At 39.9% G+C, this 25299-nt stretch overlaps 2 protein-coding genes and 1 long non-coding RNA gene across 3 annotated transcripts; 2 read left to right on the top strand and 1 right to left on the bottom strand.

Moving 5' to 3' along the window:
• Positions 1-6584: 6584 nt before the first annotated feature.
• LOC110878129 (pentatricopeptide repeat-containing protein At4g21065) lies at positions 6585-8824 on the bottom strand. The gene has a single exon (XM_022126387.2). It carries the CDS (start codon positions 8753-8755, stop codon positions 6998-7000), a length of 1758 nt encoding a protein of 585 aa, XP_021982079.1. The 5' UTR covers positions 8756-8824; the 3' UTR covers positions 6585-6997.
• An 861-nt stretch (positions 8825-9685) lies between these two features.
• Positions 9686-11690, top strand: LOC110874485. Its single transcript, XM_022123111.2, has 5 exons — positions 9686-9914; positions 10014-10203; positions 10656-10999; positions 11231-11297; positions 11390-11690. The coding sequence occupies exons 1-5, from the start codon at positions 9841-9843 to the stop codon at positions 11402-11404; spliced, it is 690 nt and encodes a 229-aa protein (XP_021978803.1). The 5' UTR covers positions 9686-9840; the 3' UTR covers positions 11405-11690.
• Positions 11691-21043: 9353 nt separating this feature from the next.
• LOC110874484 lies at positions 21044-21595 on the top strand. The gene is made up of 2 exons (XR_002555989.1): positions 21044-21189; positions 21308-21595. It is a non-coding gene; the product is annotated as an uncharacterized LOC110874484 (long non-coding RNA).
• Positions 21596-25299: the final 3704 nt, after the last annotated feature.

Raw genomic sequence — 25299 nt, 5'->3', positions numbered from 1 at the left:
ATTTCAGGTCGGGGACCGGGTTTTATTAAAAGTTTCACCCTGGAAGGGTGTGGTTCGTTTTGGCAAACGGGGCAAACTGAATCCGCGGTACGTCGGACCATTCGAAATCATAGAAAAGATTGGCAAAGTAGCATACAAGTTGAACCTACCAGCTGAACTCGGGGCAGTTCACAATGTCTTTCATGTGTCAAACCTAAAGAAGTGCCTATCAGATGAAAACCTCATCATTCCTTTTAAGGAACTCACTATCGACGAGCGGTTGCAGTTCGTCGAGGAACCAGTTGAAATCACGGACTGGGATGTGAAGGTCCTCAAAAACAAGAGAATCCCTCTTGTTCGAGTTCGTTGGAACTCCAAACGTGGCCCAGAGTACACCTGGGAACGCGAAGACAGGATGACAGAAAAGTACCCCCAGTTATTCGAAACCAATGCAACCACTACTGAGGCTGAAGCTACTGCTTCGGAATTTCGGGACGAAATTCCAGATCAACGGGGGGGGGGGGGATGTGACACCCCAGGAAAATTAGTGAACAACACAGTTTACCTAGCTTCCTCAGTGAGTGCATACCAAATTTCGGGACGAAATTTCCAATTAGTTGGGGATAATGTGACAACTCGAACTTTAGACCTATTTTTGTGTAACGTTCATGATGTACTGATTGAACTTGATTGACTAAGCGAATATTTATTGAATGTTATGTGACATGTGTGTTTTAGTGAATGTTTTGTTATTGAGTGCATGATGTAATGTATGTATGTATGTATTAACCCGATTGCACAACATCACACATCCACTCGACCGCACAAGGCCATTGGGCCATATCACTTGTAAACGGACTCAAGGGCAGCCGAGCTAAGGGGCCGGCCCACCCCTCTATACCGTGTAAACACCTTAGGGACTTGGTTACTTTCTCATTTGTTATACAACACAAGAACACACACCAAGAACCCTAGTCTTTTCTCTCTCTCTCTCGTTTGCTTGGAACCCGACGGCAAGAGCATCCACTATTCGGATCACCCTCTCTTCTTCTCTAATCCGGTTAGTATTTGATATGTTTGTAATTGTTTGTGTGTGTGTTGATGTTTTCGAATATGTTTGCTTGATGTCCGAGGATTCTTGTTGACATGTTGTTTGTGATAATAGTTAATAATGATTGTGAATCGGCTCACATGGAAGGTTACTATGATTGATTATGTTATTGCATCACGATTAGGATGGTATGGATGTAAACGGCTGAAATATGTTGAACTCGAATGATACACTTAGGTGTTATGATTGATCCGTATGAATGCCTAGGTGATGTTCTTGTTGATGCTTGTTTCGATTAGGGTTATATGAGTTCATGATAGGTTGGCTTGTTTGATCGATGATATGTTGCTAGAATTGTTGAAAAACTGTTAATTGATTTAATAAACATGGAAACCGATTTAATTGTGATTAATTGTGTAAAAGATGGAAACTGTGAAGTTGTAACCGAATGCATGATTTCCGGACAATTAAACCGATCGCACAAGACTTCTTGGTGTACAAGAAGTCCAATCGCACAATATGATCCAATCACACAAGGTGGTCCACTCGCACAAGCTGAACCAGTCACACAAGGCTGTATGTTGGGCCGGACAGCCCAAGACGTCTATCGCACAAGCTGCATGGGCCGGACTACCTTGGATCGCACAACCCAGCTGAATCGTACAAGATCAGCTGGATCGCACAAAGTTATTTCGTGTTATTTTGGGCCGTAGGTTATATTTGGGCTGGTCATTATTGTTGGACTAATTTAATCGGGTCGCACAACATGAACTGGATCGCACAAATTGTATGATAATTATTGGGCCGTGAATGTTCAAACTGTTTATGTGTATGATGGGCCGGGTATAGATTGGGCTTAGTCATGTAATCGCACAAGATGGTTGGGCTCGCACAAGCTCTTTGGCCCAACCATCCGAATCGCACAAGTGGTGTATTTAATGGGTTGACTGTTTACGTGCATACGTGTTTGCCATGATGTATACGTGCACTATTTGAACCGAACCTGACTTGTGTGGTAACCCTGTTAGGACGTGGTTGACCACCCTTAGTTCAAGAGTCTTTTATTTGTGTATCTGCCGAGCAAACCAAGGTGAGTTCACACAGCCAAGGCATGGGATTCCCGGGTTGGGAATTGGGTTGGATATGTTGATATTGAAAGAGTTACTCGTACTTACGCATTCACTAGACTATAGACCATCGTCCTCAGGATAGTCAGGACACGTTACGTAAAGCCTACGTAACCCAGTATTTTCCATTTGTCTCCCGGGTCGGGAGGACACGTTACGTAAAGCCTACGTAACCCAATACCTTCTACTGTCTTCCGGGTCGGAAGGACACGCTGCGTAAAGCCTACGTAGCCCCCACGCGTACCACTGTCCTCGGGGAAGGGCACGTCACGTAAAGCCTACGTGACCCAGTACGTATCCCTGTTCTCGGTAAAGAAGAACACATGGTCGGAAGTTAGTCTAGTAAGTACCACTGATGAGAAGCCCTCATTAGTAAGGATAAACGTGGGAAGCCCCCACCAGTAATATAAACACAAGGTTTGGGAAGCCCCCACCTTTAGTACACACTAGTATGGGAAGCCCCCACTAGTTATACTTATGCACTATGTTATGAACTTACTTTCTGTGAACTCGCTCAACTAGTTGTTGACTATTTGCTGCATGCCTTGCAGGACCTTAGGTATACTTGGAGCTTGCACCAGAGGAGAAGCGGGTCGTTGTGGATAAGAACACGTGAATGCTTATTAAACACTTTTACATTCACACATTGATACTTATGTTTTGGGTTTTACATTTGATGCTTCCGCTACATATACAACGTTTGGTTTTGAACATCAATTATGTCTATGATTATTATTAAATGCTATGTTTGATATAATTGGTGGCTTGATCCTGGTCATGTCACGCCTCCAAGCGGTGGTACTCCGCGTGTGGATTTTGGGGGTGTGACACGGACCCTGGATCATGCCGGGAATTAGATGCTACAAATTGCCAATATCGATTAGCTTTCGATGTTGGCCCAAAGGTAAAGATCTATACGCATACATTTCTTCTCCTTTGTGACCGATGAAAGCTTTTAATTCAACCTCAACGTCTTCACAAACGAACGTTTTAACATCTTCATTGTGAAAGTCAGTGCCTTTGATAGTAGATGAAGTTACAAAACTGTTTAAGGAGAACATCAGAAGAAATTCAACCATTACGGCCTGTTTTTCAAGTTCCGATTCATTTAAATTATGGTTGTGGTGGTGACGGTGGTGGTGTGTGGTGGGGGATGCAGGTGGTCTAAAGAGAGAGAAAGAAAGATGAGAGAGAGATGAAGGGTGCAGAATGTTTAGAGAGAGAAAGAGATAAGGAAGAGAGATATATAAGAGAGAGAGGAAAAAATCTAATAATAATTTATTATTTATTTTTTAACTATAAGGGTATTTTGGTCATTTTACAATACTTAACCAAAAATTCTAACAATGTTAGAAATTTGGACTCAAATGGTTAAGAAAAGTGGCTATAGGGACTCAGGGCGTTAAACATTTTGATTTTAAACTCAAGTGGTTAAAACCCCTAAAACACAGGGACTCAAAAAGTAATTTACACAAGATTTTATACGCTTCAAGGTGGGTTGGTTTAAACATAGATAAAAATAAGCATGGCCGCCTACAACAGATTGATTTAAACATAGATAAAAAAAACATGTAGCAATATTTTGTTTTGGATTCAAGTGGTTAAAACAAATAAAAAAACAGGGACTCAGAACATTATAAAATGAGCAGGAAGAAACTCAGAGTGTTAAACTTTTTAATTTTGGATTCAACTAGTTAAAACCACTAAAATACAGACTCAAAAAGTAATTTACTCTAAGGGGACCCGGGGTGGGGAACTATTTTCCCGTGATATTTGTTTTGCACGCGTGATGGAAACAAACAAACCACCGCCACCCCTCAAAGTTAACGCGTGAATCAATATTTCCGTGATAAACTTGAAGCGTGATAAATGGAAGGATGTGAGGGGGTGTGAGGGTTTATTGTTGGGTGTTGTGAGTGATGTGCATTTCCACTAAAAAAAGTTGTGAGTGATAGAATAATGCTTGATGACATGGCGAAAATTGATTGGATGTTGTGAGTAATAAATGAGTGGTGAGTAATAACCACCCTACCCCTAAGAAATAACCAGAACACAAAAGGGCTAAGTAGGAGGTGGGGGACTGGGGAGTGGATTTCAAGCCTTAACCAATAAACGCCATATAGATGTGAATATAAAAAATAAAAAGAAGAGCTACGGTTACAATAACAACAATAATAATCCCCAAAAGTAGTTTCCTTGCGACAACCATTTTTTTTTTTTTACATAAAAATCAAAACTCTAAGTCGAATTTGTTAGGTTGCAATAAGTGGGTTAACGAGGGGTGTAAACAAGTCAAGTTAAGTTTGGATTTGTCTAAGTCCGAATTTGACTCATTAACTTAAGAGAGTTCCAACTCGACACGTTTCAACTTTTGTTTCTAAAACTCGAGCTGATCCCGTAAGGATTTTTCAAGCTCAGAGGCAGCTTGTGTATTTATTCTTAATATTTGATTATTTTACTTTTATAGATAAGAGTAAGATGTACGGATAGTCCCTGTGGTTTGTTAAAGTTTCACCTTTAGTCCTCAACTTTATAAAATTACATGTATGCTCCCTGTGGTTTGACAACTTGTTACTCGGATAGTCCCTAACATGGATGGAGGTTAGTTTTTGGTGTTAAGTTGGTGTAAAATGACAAAACTACCCTTACCATTAAAAAAGTTTATATAAATATAATTAAGCATTTAATAACTCAAGTTGACCCACCTATTATTATTATTATATTATATTTATATAAAAAAACTTAACCCCTCTCCACACCCTACACCCACCGTCTGTACTCTCACCGGCACCATCTCTAGAGTCACGCCTGAATCAAACCACCATCTCCGACAAAATCAAACCACCGTCTCTAGCAAAATCAAATCACCATCTCCTGCAAAATCAAACCACCGTCTGTGCTTTCATAGTCATAATTCCTAATCATTTTTTAGCAAAGAAACTTTTAGCTCGAAAGGAAGTCTTTGTGCAAAATAATCCAGCCGGAGAATGGAACAAACTCCGACGAAAGCTTCGACAAGAAACTTTCTTCTTCCGATTCGATAAGCAACTGCCTTCTCTCCTCGTTTTTCCGTCAATAGATCTGTGAAAGCCTTCCCCCTCGTTGTTTTTCCGGTGTTAAATCCGATTCTTTGTGTGTATGTGTCATGATAATTTTGTTACTCTTAAAACTAATAATAAGATCGAAAATCCAGAACATGTTTGTGTATTTGCATAAAACAGTTGAACAAAATATCCATTTCATTTTTCAAGACTACCAAATACCAAGACTTCTTGAGTTTCAATCTTTCTTCAATTTGGGAAGAACAATTTACCAAAATCTTCGTCGGCCATGTGTTTACCAGAAATGAAGAAGATGAAGAAGGTGGGTGGGGTGGTTTATGTTAAAAAAATGTGGGCCCCACCAAGTTTGTTAAACTTTAATTACATTTGTTCTAATGTTTAATATATTATTTTTAAAGGGAAGGGTAATTTTGTCTTTTCACATTCACTTAACTGAGAAAATTAACATTCATCCATTACAGGGATTATTCGAGTAACAATCGAGTAAACCACAGGGAGCATACATGTAATTTTGAAAAGATAGGGACTAAAGGTGAAATTTCACCAAACCACAGGGACTATCCGTGTATTTTACTCTATAGATAACTTTGTTTATATATTTATAATTATTATATAACTAATTACTTTATGTAAATATATATTTGGTATATCGAAGTAAAAATTATATAGACATGGACAATGGGCTCATTTAGCTTCGCTAGTTTAGTCGAGCTCAATAAGTAAGATTGAGTTTGAACCTGTTTATTAAACGAGCTCCAATAGAGGCACAAGCTAGTTTAAGCTTTAGCTCGATTCAAGCTTTTGACGAGCTGACTTTGACTGGTTAAAGAATGGCTCAACTCGTTTAGTCCCTTAGGTTTCATTTTTTAAAGCAATAGTTAGAACAATTCAAACAACTAACTAAAAACCCAAAGCGTATTCAATCTATATGATCAAACCACAATTATACTACAAATAAGTATATCAAATTAAAACCTTTAGTCTTGGATTCAAGTTCTGTTGATGATTGTAGAGTCCTTTGAATAATTGTAAGGACTCGTATATGTGAAACGATGGACTATATCTAGAATGAGTATCATGGCACGAATCAAATTTGGGGTGTTCATCGGTTCGGTTTTTGGTTTATTCAATAGAAAACTTATCACTCTTGGATCAACCAACTGGATTTGCTGCTGAAAGTCCCTACCTTCATTCAACCTACTGGGCTCTTTAAATAGCCAACTTACATGACTCATACTTAAACGAAAAACAATAGCAAGGAGATATATGTAAATGACCCAAACGTTCTGCCTGACCCAATCAAAGCTTGTCGACCCGTCAACAATCACATGATATATATATAATATATATAAACAATAAACCAGATTCAACACACACTTTCGTTATCTTGTGACAAAAAGTTGCAACAAAATTTATAAATCACTGTAAAGCTGTAAACGACATAACTCAGTCCTCCAAAACCAAGAATCTGGTTACGGTTACAACCCGTACCGAATAAGAATTCGGTTCGTTTTTTTCCGGTTCCGGTTTAATCGGGTTTATAACCGAATAATGAACACCCCTAAATCACGGCGATCTGCTAGCTTATAATCCTCAATTTGTGTTACTCGATTTTCAATCTTGACAGTCAAAAACAAGCACGGTTGATCTTATCAATCCATTTAAACACCACTACACATCATAAGGAGTTGCTAGCACCCATGAAACTATTGAGACTTGTGACACAAGTCAGAAGCTTGATCAACCTGACCAACTTCTTGAAGTTCCATGAATTCTGCTTACCAGTAATCTTTGCAGGTACAAGACCCTTCCTTAAAATGATGAAACCGACTTCGATCTCTCACCACAATTTCTCGTTTATAAACCTTCGAAATCAACTTTATTGCAAGATGACAATCCGCACATACCCTCAAGTTCTTCACAACCGTTATAGGAGCTCCAGAAGGTGCATTCATAAGCATAAACGCAATAGCAATCTTCTCACTGTGATACGATAACGCAGTCTCTTTTTCCTCTTCTTCTATATCTGCAAGCACGTTTGCAACATGCGGCACATAACCTTCTAACCTCAATAACTTTGTGATCTCTATCAGTTTCGCGTATATATCTTCACTTTGCGGATGTGATGTGTCTCCCATCGTGAACTGATACACTCGATTTCCTAACTCAACGAGGCTATGGCCCGGAGATTTTTGCACCCCTTGTTCTAGCATTGTTTTTCTCACTTTTGATACATCTAACCATCGTCTTTCGGAAGCATAGAGGTTTGATAGCAATACGTAATCTCCACTGTGTTTAGGTTCTAGTTGTATGAGTTGGGCTCTTGCAACTTCTGCTAAATCTGAATGCTTATGTATCGTGCATGCTCCAAGCAACGTTCTCCATATTACCGCATTCGGTTGCAATGGCATGTTGAGAATGTATTCGTAAGCTTGTTGTACAAGTCCTGATCGCCCCAACAAATCAACCATGCATCCATGATGTTCTATTCTCGGCTCAATGCCGAATTCTTCTTTCATTTGTTTAAAATACGTAAACCCTTCATCTACCATTCCACAATGACTACACGCATAAAGCACCCCTACAAAAGTGATTTCACTCGGTGTTAATCTTTTTCGCTCAAGTTCTTTGAAAAGATTAATCGCCTCGACGCCAAATCCATTCATAGCCAAACCAACAATGAGCGCAGTCCACGACACAACACTGTTCTCCTTCATTTCACCAAAAACCTTTTGCGCGTCAACAATGTTTCCCGTCTTTGCATAAAGATCCAAAAGGGCGTTCGCAGCATGCAAATTCTCAGCCAGTCCAACTTTAAACATGTACGAATGAACCCTCTTACCTAACGCCAACGCACCAAGCTCCGCACACGCGGTGAGCAAGCTAACCAACGTAAATCCATCCGGCTCCACCCCCTCCTCAACCATCTCCCTATAAAGGGTCAAACTCTCATTAACCCGCCCATTCAACAAAAACCCGTTAATCACCGAATTCCACGTAACAAGATTTCTCTCAGACATTTCAACAAACACCTTGTGTGCACTCTCAGCCTGCCCACAGGCGGCATACATATGAACCAAACCATTCTTCACAAACACCAACGACCCGAACCCATTCTTAACCGTGACCGAATGCACCACCTCACCCTCTCTAACATCAATCAACCTAGCAATAGCTTTCAAAACAAAGGGGTATGTATGCGTGTCAGGTTCAATATCAAACACCCGCATGTTTCGGTGTATAACGATAGCTGGTCTCGGGTTTTCGCTCTCGGCGTAGCCTCGGATCATTGTGTTCCATGTAAAGATGTTTGGGTAGTGGATTTGGTTGAAGATATTGTGGGCGTATGACATGGGTGCAGCGAGGGAGACAAGAGTGAACAACATGTGTTTCCCCATGTCTGCATTGTTGAGAGGAACACCATGCTTGATTGAAAAGGCGTGAATTTGTTTGAGTTTGTGGGTTGAAGTGGCACATGAGTGTAACAGAGCTATGCAATTTTTGAGAATGAAAGAAGCATGGTGGTCTGAGTGCATATCATCAAGTTGAGTTGATGAAACTCTAGTCTTGAGAGCCTTGTTGGTTTAAACTTTAAAATGTATGCCTAGAGTAGACCCGGTTCATGTTTTATTTTTTGGTAGAAATAAATTGTCATTTCCGGCTAAAATAAAAATAAATCACATCTTACAGAAAAATATTTTGAACATGCAATTACTTTACCCGTAACATGTATAATTTTTTTTTTCATTAATACGGAGTATATGTGTAGGGAAGCTGAATTCTAATAAACTAAACTATAACACATAATCCAAAACTTGCAATTTGACACATAGTTCTATCACTTTCGTTGTCCAAGACATTCCAACTATAAAGGAAATTTATAATTTGAGGTATAAGCAGTTATGTATACTCTTGAAAAAAATTTAATTTGTATTTGGTTTGCGTATGAAACAATTTAGGTTCAACGATTAGTCGAGCTTAAATAGCATAATACAAACTTGAATAATTTTCCCAACTTGTAAAAAAACAACGCTTATAATTTTATTAAATACTTGGTTTAAAAAAGCGCAAGACGCGTTAAGGCGAAAGGGTTTAAAACCGGATGCAAAGCGCAAAAAAAGTACCGTCTTTTGTAATATTTAATTTTTATAAGTTTATAGCATAAGTTACCGAAAACTTTAAACATAAATAATTACTATACATGGTTTCATATATAAATGACCTATATGTACGATCTAAAAAATTATATATACAACAACCAGCTGCATAAATGATAAAACCTCTTCGTACGAAAGGCGCGCATCAGCGTTGCTATGGTTTTTTTTTCTCGCTTTTTTAAACCAAGGTAAAATATAAATTCAAATGATTTCTTTGGACAATTTAACTTGTGTCATTAAACACTATTTCTCTTTTTAACCATGTTTGCTTGGTTAAAGCTTTAGGCTTATGTGAGTGAGTCCGCCAAACTTAACCTGTCATTATATTAGTCACACGCTCACGAGTGCCAAACAGCAATTAAAGTGGTTTTGAGACGGTTATCAGATCAAAACCTACCAAAAATTCAAATTATTTCTTCTCCCGCCTGTTGTTATTGATTTAAAAATCTCACAACTAACATATTATGGAATCACCCTATCCAAATTTCACTGAACGCATCGTCGCTTCAACTCTTCTCCTGCTTTCTTCGTCTCCAAGGTAACTCGATTGAATTCATCATCATCATTTGCGTTTGATTTTACGTTGATTTGTAGCTGAATTGAGCGTTTTCCTTTTTGCTGTTTTGAATGTGTTTAGCATTGAGGAATTCACACGTAAATGCAGTGTTGATCGTTGTGAGAGTTTGCTGTTGAACAAATCGTTTTCTAGATCGTCTGCTTCGTCTATTGTGAGTAGCGATGACGTTTCATCTGATGAAGCTCATGCACGTCGTCACCGTACAGTTGCTAACGCTGTTGCTCGTTCTGAACATGCGATGAAGCTTAAGGTAACCGTTTATTGTTTGTGGATTTGATTCGATCAATTTAAATCTTCGCTTGATAGATTATACTTGTCTCAGATGAAATTAGAGTTCTGCTTTGATTTTAACGTTCAAATTCGATTCGTTATTGATGAATTACGTTCTGATTATTAGCTTATTTGTAAATCTCGGTTTCTGTATCGGTCATTTGCTTTTGTTTCATCTAAAACCTGCTAGGTTTCGTTTCGGATCTGTTTTTCAACCTCAGATCCGCTTGATTATGCTTAATTACATCACTCATACTGCATGATTTCACTTCATTCGAATCATTTTATTTAATCGTGAAACCGCTTGTGATAATGTGATCCTTCTGTTCAAGTGTTCACGTTTATCATCAATCAGCATCCGTACATCAACGATTGATCGATGTGATTTCAGAGATTCTACTTTTAACAGATCTATACTGAAATTATTTGCAGGTTGTAAGAAAAAGCAGATCGAAGACGTTATGGATTTCCGATAGCCGTAGAACCGCTAATGCTGAACGGAAATTTGTCACAGCGTCGTGTAGCTCGTCGTTGACGTCAGAAGGCTCGTCGTGTTTGTCAGGTGGCTCAAGCAGCTTGGTTTCCAGCTCGGAAAGCTGTAAGTCGAAGATGATGAGAGAGAATATGAAGCCGTCGTCGTCTGTGGTCGGCTCGGCTCATCTACTGCGCCGATCTGAAGCCATATTGAAAGTGCTGGCTCATATTGGATGCGCTTCTGAAGTGAGGATACGTCAGCTTCTCGGTGACAGTCCCGACACCAGCAAAGCGTTGCGAATGTAAAGCATAAATGCATAATCTCCCTCTTTACATACATACAACATGTAGATACACATACACGCCACGTGGCATACATGTTTAAACAAATCGAGTGCCACGTGTCTTCATATCTAGCCGTCTGTTGCTTATTTCACCTGTTGACCGTTAGATTACCTGAATTCTGTTCAAACACGCCCTTTTGCTGCTTTTTAATTTAACTTTAATTATTATTTTTGTTTTTTATATGTCAGGTTGCTTAAGAAAGAGGAAGTGAGAAGGTCTGGAGCTGGAGGGAGAGGTGATCCATTCATTTATCAGGTAATTATCCCTTTGATTAACAAATTAGGTTTTAAAAGTGATTAATTTAGATAACACTATTGAAGTTGTCTAATACGGGTATTTTGCTGCAGATATCTGCTAAGTAGCTGTTTACATGGTAATGTCAGTATATATACAGCCAGCATATATCCCACTAATTTGGAAATTTTGTTCTTCCAAAAGTTAATAATAAGAATATATAGATTCAATGCCTAACAATAAGAAAGTTATATAAACATATTGGTAATTGGAGGTTGTGATTTTTGGAAAGAGATTATTGTTTAGTAAGATGCAGGAGACATATACTCCAATGTAAGCAAATATATATCATAATGCATACTTCATATGCTATGTCTTTATGGCATATGTGATATTCACTTGATGCATTTTATACACCCCTTGCATAGTTCAAGTTTTGTAACTCTTATTTCATTCATAATGAATTTTGCAGATTTCTTTACAACAAAATAATATCAGAAATTCCCATGTTCATATATAATGTATGAAACCATTTGCATGTAACCAATTTAAGGGATGTTGGTGTGTTAGAGATTGTTCCTTGCAATTTAAAATTACAGAATAATAGTTCAAAATTATCATTTTCATATACATATATCAAGGCATGAGTAATTTAAGTTAATAAGTTGCTTAGGTCTTTATTTATGGCATAAATACTATACCCAACCACACCGACGACATGGTTTACTATTTGTGTTACCATGTAGTTGTACATTGACCACATTTTTAAAATTTAAAGTTTTAATGTAAAACAGATAAAATATTATACGATAAAACATTCTTAGATTGTCTCTCTTAACTGTACTATTCTTATTTTTTAGATCAACAACATTTCATTTAAACTCAAAGGACGCCGGTTAATTGGGCGAGACACAAACAAAGAAAAGTGAAACATGATACAATAGCATAATAACAGATAGCATTATTAGCATCCATAGAGCAAGTGAAAGATCCATGAGCATATGATGAACATATCTCTTGACACAGTCTAAGCACATCATAAATATGATTCAAGCAAGTATTACATAAAGTATTTAAACATGCAAGTCATGTTTAATAATAGTATATCTTTTGACATGATCTTGTTACTTTTATCTTTGCATTTTTAATGAAAACAAACACTGTATTCATAGTACTCACATGATTCAGTATTTATCTTTCACCTAAACAATCTCTTTAAATCATTGTCATGAGTTTTGTTGCCTGGTCTTATTTATAAACCATGTGAGAGTAGTCATGGTCATGAGAACATCATACAGTTACACAATCATTAAAGTATGATTTATTATAAAGGAGCAGACAATCCATCTATCTTAAGATATTATAAAATTATACCATTTTGATCTGTTTATTATTATTTAGTCGAAATTTTAACATTTTTTATAAAATTATTGATATCATGATAAGATACTTTAAAAAGGGAAAATTACCAAAATGTCGGTTGACCAAGTGGATTTGCAAATTTGTCACCTTCCTGCGTCTTTGGAAGGTACTCACAGCCTCGGAAGCGTCCGTCTATCATGTTGTTGCGTCCATTTCCTACAAGCTGACACGTGTCCCACACGTGTCCGACATGTTAGCGTCTTTGATTAATGTTGATGCGTCGGTGGAAGCAATGATTCCACGGCTTGCGTTCCTAGTTTCATATCGTTTTTAAAGCGGCTGGCGATTTATTTGGCTGACGCACCGGAATGGTCCGGCTGACGTACCGCGATGGTCCGGTTGACGCTTTCCCAAGTGTCCTCCTGACGCACCGTAATGGTCTGGCCGACGCTTTAAAAATGACTGGCCGACGCTTTAAAAAGGACAGGCGGACGCTTTAGCTTAGGCCGACGCTTTAAAAATTTCTGGCGGACGCTTTAGAAAGTCTGAACGTGTTGAAATTTTAAGGGACACATTTTTAAATTTTTTGTTAAACGGTTTGGTTTTGACATATTTATGATCTCCCCATGTAATTATTAACATATAACAATTTATTGTTAAACCGTTCAAGATTTCTTCCCCTATATATACCACCAGTTCTTCTTAAAATCCTCATTCTGCGTTGAACATCTCATGAAAATTTCCTTTACCCCTATAGATTTCACACCTTCCAAATATGATCAGACCCCCTGAAATTGATTTGTGTGAAGTTGCTTTAATTGAAGATGACGTTTTCCTAAGCTTTAGAGTTGTCGTTGTTTGTAACCGACAATACTTGTCTGGTGGCACGGTTGTCAGCCGATTTCCCCGTCCTCTACCTCTGTTCACTACAAAGTGTTTAAGAGCTCATCTACAAAGAACACGTGATGCATCAAACGGGTTGTTCGGCACATGACGGTGAAGAAACTGCGAACAACCCGTCCCATATCACTTCCGCCAAAGTGTAAACAACGTGTCGATGGAACTTACCATTTCAAGACACATCGTTTATCTTTGGTCGGTGTTTTGATGCGAATTCCAGAAGCAGAAATAAATTCATTCTTAATTTAATATTTCTGTCCGGATCTTCTACCCAGAAGGAATTAGCAGTTTGACGAAGTTATTTGAAGACTATTTAATTCAGTTGGAAATAGCAGTTTGGCGTAGTTTTTGTTTGTTTGTAACACGTGATTTCAAACACGTCTTGTAATAAATATCTGTTTTTAGGTTATATTATTTTTGTTTTTTCGTTTTTTTAATGTAATGTTTAGGTTTTATGTTTTTATGTTAATATAAAAATGGTTTTGTCTGTAAACGTAGAAAAGTAAAATTATTTTGTTGTTTAACCGATCTGACTGTTTGGCAAAATCCCAACATTAATAAACCAACAAATAGATCTCGTACAACTTTATTTATTATTATATTTATAACCTAAATATCCAAACAGAAAATTCAATTAAAATAAAAATTATATTATTTTAGGGAATTGTTTTATAAATTATAGACAAAATTCTGACCATCTCCATTAATTAACATTGAAAAACGGGAACGGTCTGGCTGACGCAATCAAGAAGTCCCGTTGACGCAATAGAGAAGGGCCGCCGACGCAAAAGGCTTGAGGTCTGGACGACGCTTTAAATAGTCTGAACGGACGCTTTAGCTTCCGCCGACGCTTTAAAAAGGTCTTGTGGACGCTTTAGATTTGGCCGACGTTTTAAAAAATGTGAACGTGTGCAATTTTTAAATTTTTTGAAGTTCAACCTTGTTTATATACATACAATCTTTTGTTCACCATATCCTCCATTAGTGTTCACAGTTCACAGCTTTAAAAAATGGGCAGACCCCCTGAAAATTATTTTTTCGAATTCAACAAACGGGTTTAAGAAGTCATCTACAACGGACACAGATCTCCTCCGATTTCATCGGATGTGATCGGATTTCAACTTTCACGTGCTGTGCGGGGTCGATCGGGTTCAAGAACTCATCTACAACGGACACGTGAAGGGTCTAACGGGTTGTTCACCAATGTGTTTGCCAGGTCTCCAAACATAACTGAAGCCGGCGAACCGTTGAAGAAAACATAAACAACCCGTTACATATCACCTAGGCCAATATAAATGTGGGTTGATGGAACTTACCAGTTCACGACCCATCTTTATCATTGCTAGGTGTTTCGATGCAAATTCCGGAATCAGAATCCGGATCTCCTACCCAGTTGGAAGTAGCGGTTTGGTGTATTCTACTTCAAATGATTATGTTTGTATTTTTTGTGTTATGTTTTTTATGTACTTTGTATTGAATCATAATAAAGTTATAAAGTTTACTGATTTACGTTTGAATTCTAGTTCAATTGCAGTAAAAGTCAATGAAAAAAAAATTATATATTAATGAACTCAACGCCGTCTCATATACTGTGTTCAACGTTTCCAACAAACAGACGCGGTTCAGTTTTTGCCAAGGGGTTTGGGCTTACGGGATTTGGGCTTAAGGGGTTTGGGCTTACGGGGTTTGGGTCTAAGGGTTTTGGGCTTAAGGGGTTTGGGCTTATGGGTTTTAATGTTGTTAGGGTGTAGTGTATAAATTAAATTAAATCTGGTTTTATGCTTAGGTTTTATTTTTTTATGTTAATATATAAAAATAGTTTTGTTTGTAAACGTAGAAAACTAAAAAATTATTTTGTGGGATATTTTGTTGTTTAACCGATCTGACTGTTTGGCAAAATCAACATATAAACCAACAAATACATTTCGTACAACTTTATTTATTTATTATTTTTATAACATAAATATCCAAACAAAATATTAAATTAAAATAAAAATTAATCAGCGATAATCGACTATAGAACGGGTTGTTTGCAGTCTCTTCGACGATGATGCAGCTTCGTTATCAGGCAGCCACATTATAGCCCCCCTCTTACAAGACATAGCTAACACACTGGGATGTCAACCACCCTAAATGGGTGGAATTATCAAGCGTGCTGTAGAAGGCCCCTTCGCAGCAGTGGAGTGAATATAAAACTGAGAAAAACATCATGTAGACACAAACTCGCAGATAATTTTTCCATACTACATTTTTCTAATATTTGACAATCACAACCGGAAACAGATTTTTTAACTAACATGGTTGTCATAAATTGCTATGATTTATTTATGTTTAGAGTAGTATGTATAGGCCAATAAGTATTAAAATACTGGGGAAAAACATTTTTCTTATATAATATATATTTATTTATTTTAGGAAATTATTTTATAAATTAAAGACAAAATTCTGACCATCTCGATTAATTAACATTGAAAAACGGGAACGGTCTGGCTGACGCAATGGAGAAGTCCCGCTGACGCAATAGAGAAGGCCCGCCGACGCAAAAGGAAGTCCCGCCGACGCAGAATGGAAGTACCGCCGCAACCGGAAGTCCCGCCGACGCAGAAGGGAAGTCCCGTCGACGCAAAAGGCTTCATCGTACCGTACGGACTGACGCAACATGATAGACGCTTTAAAATCGTACGAAGGACGGATAAATCACATGTGGACGCTTTATTGTATACTGACTTCATAAACATTTGACTCTTTTAAATAGGAAGTATTACTAGTAAGAAAATAGACATCACGTGTGATTTTACTTTCAATTATGGGTTTTAGATTTGTTGTTTACCTTGGTGGAAACTGAGAAGTTATTAATAACAACATGGAATATGTTGTTGATTGTCAATCAGTAAGACATCTTTTAGAAATCCCAAACAATAATATTTCGTATACTGAATTTGTAAGATATCTTTTTGAGATTTTTGGTGTTCAAAATATCACACGTTTATCATACAAAATGTCATCTTTTACAGATCCCATTGATTTAACTAATGATTATGATCTTTCCTTTTTTTTTTCCAGCTTATTGAAAAAAATCTCTATGAGCTTTTTAAATTATATGTAGTTCAAGAAATTGGCGTTGGTTCGTCTTCTGGAAGTCAACGCGCTGATTTCAAATGCCCCGATTTAAATGCTAATATTTTTGAAACTAATGAGTTTAATGATTGTGATAAAGGTAATTTTGATTCTGAAAACCAATTACATGTTTCTTTTAATGCTATAGAAAAAGTTGGGTCACATTCTCGGTTAAAAGAAGGGTATCTTTTTCGAAACAAAGAAGAGATGAAAATCGAACTAGGAAGATTATGTCTTAAAGAATGTTTCGAAACAGATTGTCCAGAAGTTTCCATAACAATTATCATTACCAATTAATTTAAAGTAACATGTCCCATACTATGTCTTAAAAGGCAAACAAATTATTACAGACAAATCTAGGCAAATTATTCGGTTTCGACAACTCAGGTTTCATTAGTACAGATAACTATTTGTTGGTAACTAAGACTCTTTCCTAGCCATGATTTCCAAGCAAATAGACACCTTAAGCATCTGTCACATAAGTTAAAATAAAAGTCAATACACATAGTGTAAAGGCGAGTATACAAGATTGATAATAGCATATATATAGAGTTCGTAATAGTTTACGCATAACCAACACGTACACTGAGTAAAACGAAGCATGTTAGTTATCGACATGAACCTATCGATACCAATGACTGCGGGTTGACTGCCCAGGGCAGTTCGTAATACATGATCACCACTGTAATCCATGCAAATAATTGTCCTTAACAACCCCCGTGTGAACAGGTGCTGAGTCCAAACTATAGTACTATCATTGCTAAGGCAGGTAGACAACATTCCATGTGTAAACATAACAAACAAGCATTCATTAAGTCACGTATAACATGTGGTTACGGTTAGCGTTAAAAGTATTGCGTAGTGTGTTCGATGTGATTTCGTATAAGTAACGTATGTAACACCCAAAAGTCCGTAAACAAAAAGGGATCAAGTATACTCACAGCGGTTGATGGATTGAAGGGAGCGCTTGAGAGTAGGGTTAGCCTGAATAGTTCGATAGCATAACGATAAGTGACGCGGAAAACGAAAGTAAGTGTTGGTGGATTGAACAGCTGGTCGATCGGATGGTAGCCCGATCGGACAGTTGGTCATGCGAGTGACAATCCGTTCGGACGACTGTCTGGTCGGATAGTCGTTCGAGTGGATTGTTTCTTCCTTTGGGGAAGGATGTGTTTGTGTATGACGGTTTGACTTTTGAAGTTTTTGTTGTAGCATCTGAAAACATTGAAGTGTCTCTACCTTTCAGGTCGGTCGATCGGACAGTCGTTCGATCGGCCGGCAACCCGTTCGGTTGGGCACTTCAGTGAGAACAAGTTCACAGCAGGTTGTCACTCGATCGGACAGCAGTTCGATCAGGTGGCATTCCTAGTGCATTGAACATGTTGAAAATTGTTTAAGTGTTGAATTCTAATGGTCACATGTTCGGGCGGTTAACCCGATCGGATGGTAGTTCGATCGGACAACAACTCGTTCAACGATCAGACTTTGAATGTCGATGAATAGTTTTAGTGTGGGACCCAAAGTGCAAGTCGTTCGGTCTGGCCCGTCGATCGGGTTGGCTGTTCGATTGGACAGCAGTCCGATCGGACGGCACTCCGTGCTGGTCGACCTATTCGTCCTACACTTGGTTGTTTTGATGGTTTGTCATTTTTATCGAGGTATTTTGATGACGAGTCAAGCAACAGTAACCTCGTCACTATTTGGTACTCCTGATCGGACAGGAACCACCCAAACCCGGTCAGTTTAGCTTTTCGTGATGGTGTTCCATGTTAAACCCGAAATCGTTGGACCTCGTGGATAGAACCCGCATCTCGAGCCACACCACCACTAGAATGAGTAGTAGGTCGGCGCAAGCTCCGTTTCTATCGGTTTTGAAAGCATTGAGTGTAAAAGTGTTGAAAGAAAGTTGGAAAACCATCTTTCAATCCTTTTCTTTGTGAATATGTTTAGATCTATGAAAGGTCTTTGTTTGTTTATGTGGAAATCGGTTAGATCTAAGTTGTTCTTGGTGGATTGAGGCCAAAACATGAAGTTCTTCAAGAACGCATGATGACGTCATCCTAGAACACCTTGAATCTTGGTGATTTCACGGTTAAAAGTTAAGATTCAAAAGATAGAAAGGTGTAAGAGTGCGTGTAGATAAAGGAAGTACAAGATTTAGGACGAGATCTTACCGGAATCGAGAGAAATCGGAAGAAAAGTGAGGAGAGCGTGCTGTTCGGTCAGAGAGTTGCCAAAAGTTGAAAGAATGAAAGGGACAGGAGGTATTTATAGAGTTCCAAAAGAGGAAAGGGCTGGTCGATCGTCCAGGCAACTCGATCGGACAGCCTATCCGATCGGACAGTCGTTCGATCGGACGGCTGGTCGATCGGCTGGTTGCCTGATCGATCGGTCGCCTGATTCGAGTGTTCGGTGCAACGAGTTTTGCTGTTTCGATTTCGATTGCGAGCGATCCGATGCGATAGAGTTTCCTCATTCAAATTACTTTTAATCCCAACCACTCATATCTCGCCCTATCTCTTCTCCACTAATTATCATACTATATCAACATACAATCATCCTTATTTCGTATTCGTTTAGCGATTGCGATTGAGTTCGATTGCGATTCGATTGATTACCACACATAACATAAATATACATACACAAGTAACACATAAGGCACTCACACACGTATAACAATCACCAAAAAGGCGTAATTCGAGTTGCCAGCGCGATGTTGATTAGATTAGTTCGATTAGCGTTTAATTGAGTTTATCGCATTGTTACTTCCTATTGTTCACAGTCGTAAAGCGATTCTTAGCGATAAACATACATCGATTTCTGCGATACTTACCAATTACTCCACATAATACAACTAACGTAAAACCTAAAATAGACTAACTATAAGTCAAAGAAGTCAAAACAGGAATTGAGCAAGGAGAGACAGATTGCCATTAGCAATCTTTTCTTCCTTTGACTTCAATCTTGACTTTGAATTTGACTTCCGAAACACGGGGTGTTACAGCCTCCCCTAGTTGAGGGAATTTCGTCCCGAAATTAGGCTGAAGCCGTAACAAACAACTAGGGTACTTCGCCCTCATGTCGCTTTTGAGTTCCCAAGTGTACTCTGCGCCTCGTTTGCCTTCCCATCGGACTTTCACAATAGGAATGCGCGAGCGTCTGAGCTGCTTGGTTTGGCGATCCATGATTTCGACGGGCTTCTCCACGAAGTGCAGTGTTTCATTTATTTGGAGGTCATCGAGGGGTACAATTAAATCATGCTCAGCCAGGCTCTTTCGGAGGTTTGACACGTGGAAAGTCGGGTGGACATTACTGAGTTCCTCCAGTAGTTCGAGTCTGTAGGCGACTTTTCCGATCCTTTCCAGAATCTTGAAAGGTCCAACATATCGAGGCGCTAGTTTCCCTTTCTTGCCGAATCTGACCACACCCTTCCAAGTTGATACCTTTAGGAGTACGTAGTCGCCAACGTCAAATTCAAGGGGCTTGCATCGTCTATCGGCTCTGTCGACTTCGAGCTTTCAACGAGTTGTCTCGGATCTGGAGGACTTTGTCAATCGTTTCTTGCAATAGCTCAGGACCGGTTAGTTGCGACTGACCGATCTCGTGCCACACAATAGGCGATCGACATCTTCTTCTATATAAAGCCTCGAATGGTGCCATCTGAATGCTGGAATGATAACTGTTGTTGTACGAGAATTCGACTAACGGCAGGTATTTATCCAATTACCACCAAAATCTATGACACACGAACGGAGCATGTCTTCAAGAGTATGTATCGTTCTCTCCGTCTGACCGTCGGTTTGAGGGTGGAATACGGTAAACCGAGCAGCTTGAAACATTTCCCACAGTCGTGTGGTAAACCGAGCATCACGGTCGAGATGATGTCACGAGGCGTTCCATGATTACAGATAATCTCGTCGGTGTAGATTCGGGCTAATCGTTCTACCTTGTAGTCTTCCCGTATTGGCAAAAAGTGAGCAGATTTGGTCAAACGATCAACAACTACCCAAATGCTGTCGTGACCTGATGACGTGTGTGGAAGCTTTGTTATGAAGTCCATAGCTAAACTCTCCCACTTCCAAATGGGGATTGGGGGTTGCTCGAGTGAGCCAGAGGGCCTTTGATGCTCAGCCTTGACCCTTGCACAAGTCAGTAGGGGTGTTCAAAATCATCCGAATCCGAATCCAAATCCGAATTATCCGAATATCCGTATCCGAATTATCCGAAAATTCGGATATCCGAAATTCGGATAATCCGAATTTTCGGATTCGGATAGTAATTTCAGAAAATTTCGGATATTTCGGATATCCGATATCCGAAACATTTTTTATTATATTTGTATAATATATAAATACCAAAAGATAAAACCTAATAAGTAATAACCCTAATCCATTCTCTCCAGACGCTCTCACACCCCACGTCCTCATCCACTACGACCCACATCCAGATTCGAACTACTGAGCATCGAAGATCCAGATCTGAAGAATCAAGATACGAATATTAAAGATCGAGATCTGAAAGTCGACGTTTCAAGGTTTGTTTCCATATATCGATTATCGAATCTGATTTGTTCAACAGCTTATATGCGAACATCAAAGGTTCAATTAGTTTATATACGATTTACTGATTCGGTTTTACACGATTCATTTCAGTTTCAAAACATGGAAGCTTTTTATATACGATTTGGAAGCTGTTTATGTACGATTTGGAAGCTGTTTAGTGTTAATGTTTGTTTAAATCATCGTAGCTGTTCTTTTTTTTTTCTTATGGTTTTGTTCCCTATATTTGTTCCAACTTCCAACAGTAGATTAATTCACAAATACCTTGTATTTTGATTCAAGAGTAAAGTTGCTCCATAGATTTATTCACAAATACTTTGTATTTTGATTTTTGGAAACATATTTGATTCAGTTGAACTTTGAACAGATCTTTTTATTTGCTATTTGGCATGTTAGAAAAGTTAATATTTTTATTTGAAATTTATTTTTTTAGAATTTCGGATACCCGGTTCATTATCCGTATCCGTATCCGAAATTTCGGATATCCGAAAGTCGGATATCCGAAATTTCGGATACGGATTCGGATAGGGAAATCCACTATCCGAAATGTTCGGATATCCGACTTTCGGATATCCGAAATTTCAGATATCCGGTTTTGAACACCCCTACAAGTCAGGCACTTCCCAACATAGAGAGCAATATCCCTTTTCATACCCGGCCACCAGTACTTGTAGCGAAGGTCCTGGTACATTTTATCTACACCAGGATGAATAGAGTACCGGGATTTATGGGCTTCGTCCATCAATATCTGTCGCAAGTTGGTCCGCTTAGGGATCTGAATTCGATCCAGAAAATGGAAAATCCCATTTGATTTACACACAAGCTGGGCTCCATTGTGATAGATTCTTTCCTTCTTCAAAGTGCGCTCATTAAAACAGGCATGTTGGGCTTCGTGGATGAGAGTTTCGAGATCGTGTTGGGCTTGGGTATTTCGAATGCTGAGCAAATAACTCCGTCTGCTGAGAGCGTCGGCTACGACATTCGCTTTGCCTGGGTGATAACAAATCTCACAGTCGTAATCGTTGAGAAGTTCTACCCATCGGCGTTGACGCATATTAAGTTCTTTCTGATCAAATATATGTTGTAGGCTCCTATGATCGGTGAAAATCGTACACTTGGTACCATATAGGTAGTGTCGCCAAATCTTTAATGCAAAAACAACCGCGCCTAGCTCGAGATCATGGGTTGTATAGTTCTTCTCGTGGATTTGAGCTAACGAGACGCGTAAGCTATAACCTTGTCCCGTTGCATCAGAACACAACCAAGACCAAGGTTGGAAGCATCACATTAGACAATGAAGTTGTCGTTTCCGTCAGGCAATGTGAGAACAGGAGCATTGCAAAGCATGTGCTTGAGGGTTTGGAAAGCAGACTCTTGTTCGGTTCCCCAAACAAAAGGCTCGTCTTTATGCGTGAGAGCGGTAAGCGGCACAACGATCTTTGAGAATCCTTCGATAAATCGTCGATAATAGCCCGCTAGTCCGAGAAAAGAACGGACCTCAGATGGGTTCTTAGGTGTAATCCAACTCTTAACTGCTTCAATCTTCGCGGGATCGACATGAATACCTTGACTATTTACGATGTGACCCAGAAACTGAACCTCCTCTAGCCAGAATTCACACTTGGAGAATTTGGCATAGAGTCGATTCCCCTGGAGTAGTTCGAGAACTAAACGTAGATGTTGCGCGTGTTCGGCTTTCGACTTGGAATAGATCAAGTCATCGTCGATGAACACGATGACGAAACAGTCGATGTGGGGTTTACACATGCGATTCATCAGATCCATGAAAACTGCGGGTGCGTTGGTTAAACAAAAAGGCATAACAACGAACTCATAGTGGACGTAACGAGTGCGAAAAGCGGTTTTGGGTATATCCTCCTCTTGAATGCGTAGCTAGTGGTAGCCTGAGCGTAGATCGATCTTCGAGAAGCACGTAGCACCTTGGAGCTGATCAAACAAATCGTCAATGCGAGGCAGGGGATAGTGTTTCTTAATGGTTAGCTTATTCAATTCCCGATAGTCGATGCACATCCTGAACGACCCATCCTTCTTTTTGACGAAAAGGACTGGCGTGCCCCAAGGAGAGGTGCTCGGGCGAATGAAGCCTTTCTCAAGTAATTCCTGGAGCTAATTCGAGAGTTCACGCATTTCGGACGGTGCGAGTCGGTAAGGAGCTTTGGCAACAGGGTTGGCTCCAGGAATGAGGTCGATACGAAAGTCGATATCACAACTTGGCGGTAGTCCAGGAAGATCGTCAGGGAACACTTGAGGAAATTCACGAACCACAGGAACGTCTTTCACTTTTGTCTTCCTTTTCTTTTCCTTCTCCGCTACTACAATGTTAGCCAAGAAAGCTCTGTATTCCTTGCGGAGATACTTGCTAGCTTGGACACATGACATGAGTTTGAGACCTTTCGAAGCAGTTTCACCATAGACGCACAATAAATCACCATTCGCAAGCGAGAATCGAATCATCTTGTCGAAGCACACAACTTCAGCATGGTTTTCGCGAAAAAAGTCCATGCCTATTATGACGTCGAAACTTCCGAGTTGCATCGGGATAAGGTCCATTGGGAAAATGTGATTGTTGAGCTCAAGGGTACAATCACGGAGAACAGAATTAACGGCGACAGTTCTTCCGGTAGCGATTTCAACTGCGAATGTCGAGGGGAGATGGGAGCGCTTACGACTAAGAAGCTTCTCGAATTCAAACGACACAAAGCAATTATCAGCTCCAGTATCAAACAAACACGATGCATAAATACCATTCACAAGGAACGTACCATTGACCACGTTGTTGTCAGCCTGGGATTGGCGCGCATTGATGTTGAACGTTCTGGCGCGTGCGGCTTGTTGCTGTTGCTGAGGCTGTTGCTGCTGATGAGGCTGCTGCTGCTGGGGCTCTTGTTTCACAACCCTGTTTGGCCAGATGTTCGCAAAGTGGTTGGGATCACCACATGCGAAGCAGACTCTGGCGTTGACCGCGGGTGCCTGAGCCGCTTGATGGCCTTGCGGGGCTGGGAGCAGAGCTTGATGAGCAGTGGCAGGAGCTGCGGTGTTGCGGGGACCAGTACGGCAGTTGGCAGTAAAGTGGCCGTACATGTTGCAGTGGGCGCAGAAACGACAGGCAAGACCCACAGGATGATGATAAGAACATGTTGGGCAAGCCGGGTGGGGGGCTGTGTATGCACGCTTTGCTAGCGGTGCATAGGTAACTGGTGTTGGATGGTGGTGGGACTGCTGCTGAGCCGGTACGGCTTGTAAGGGAGCAGCAGTGGTGGTGACAGCACAGTTCTTGTTGCTGGAGCTGCTGTTGTTATTCTTCTTCCTGCAGCGTGAGGACTTCGATGGTTGAGCGGCGGCGGTTCGGAGGATGGTGCGGTGGTAGCTTGATGCAGAGACTTGGAAGCTTTATCCCAAAAACTAGCTTTTACCCGCTTGTCGTTGATTTCAGCGGCAAGCAAGTAAGTTTCTTCGATCGTTGCTGTCTTTGCGGCATGCACAAAATCAGCAACACAGTCGGGTAGAGCTGGGATGTACTTCTTGATTGCCATTTCAGACGTCTTCACTTGATTGGGGCATATGATGCTGAGCTGCTTAAAGCGAGCAGTCAGGGCAGCGTTGTCTCCATCCTTCTGCTTTATGTTCCAAAACTCGTCCTCCAGCTTTTGGCGTTCATGGGGAGGGCAGAATTCGTCCATCATGATGGCTTTCAACTCTTCCCAAGTCAGCTCATAAGCTGCATTATTCCCGTGTTTGTTTCGTTCGGCCGTCCACCAGTCTAGTGCGCGGGACTGGAAGACGCCGGTTGCGTTTAGGGTACGGAGATTTTCAGGACAGCCGCTTTGGCGCAGAGTGACTTCGATGGAATCGAACCATTGAAACATAGCCGTTGGGTCATCTTCTCCAGTGAATTGCTTTGGACCGCAAGCCTTGTACTGCTTGAAGCTGAAAGCAGTCTTGGTAGCAACTTTAGGAGCTTCGGTTCTAGACTCTTCGGACGATTTGCTAACGGTCTCGTAAATTTCACTCACGATCTGGGGCACAACCTTGGCTACTTGTTTAGCGAGGATGGCAGCAAGGCG

The sequence above is a fragment of the Helianthus annuus genome, chromosome 6 (genome assembly GCF_002127325.2).
Source record: "Helianthus annuus cultivar XRQ/B chromosome 6, HanXRQr2.0-SUNRISE, whole genome shotgun sequence".
NCBI lineage: Eukaryota > Viridiplantae > Streptophyta > Magnoliopsida > Asterales > Asteraceae > Helianthus > Helianthus annuus.
The sequence above is the reverse complement of the archived record's forward strand: the minus strand, read 5'-3'. Positions and strand labels throughout refer to the sequence as shown.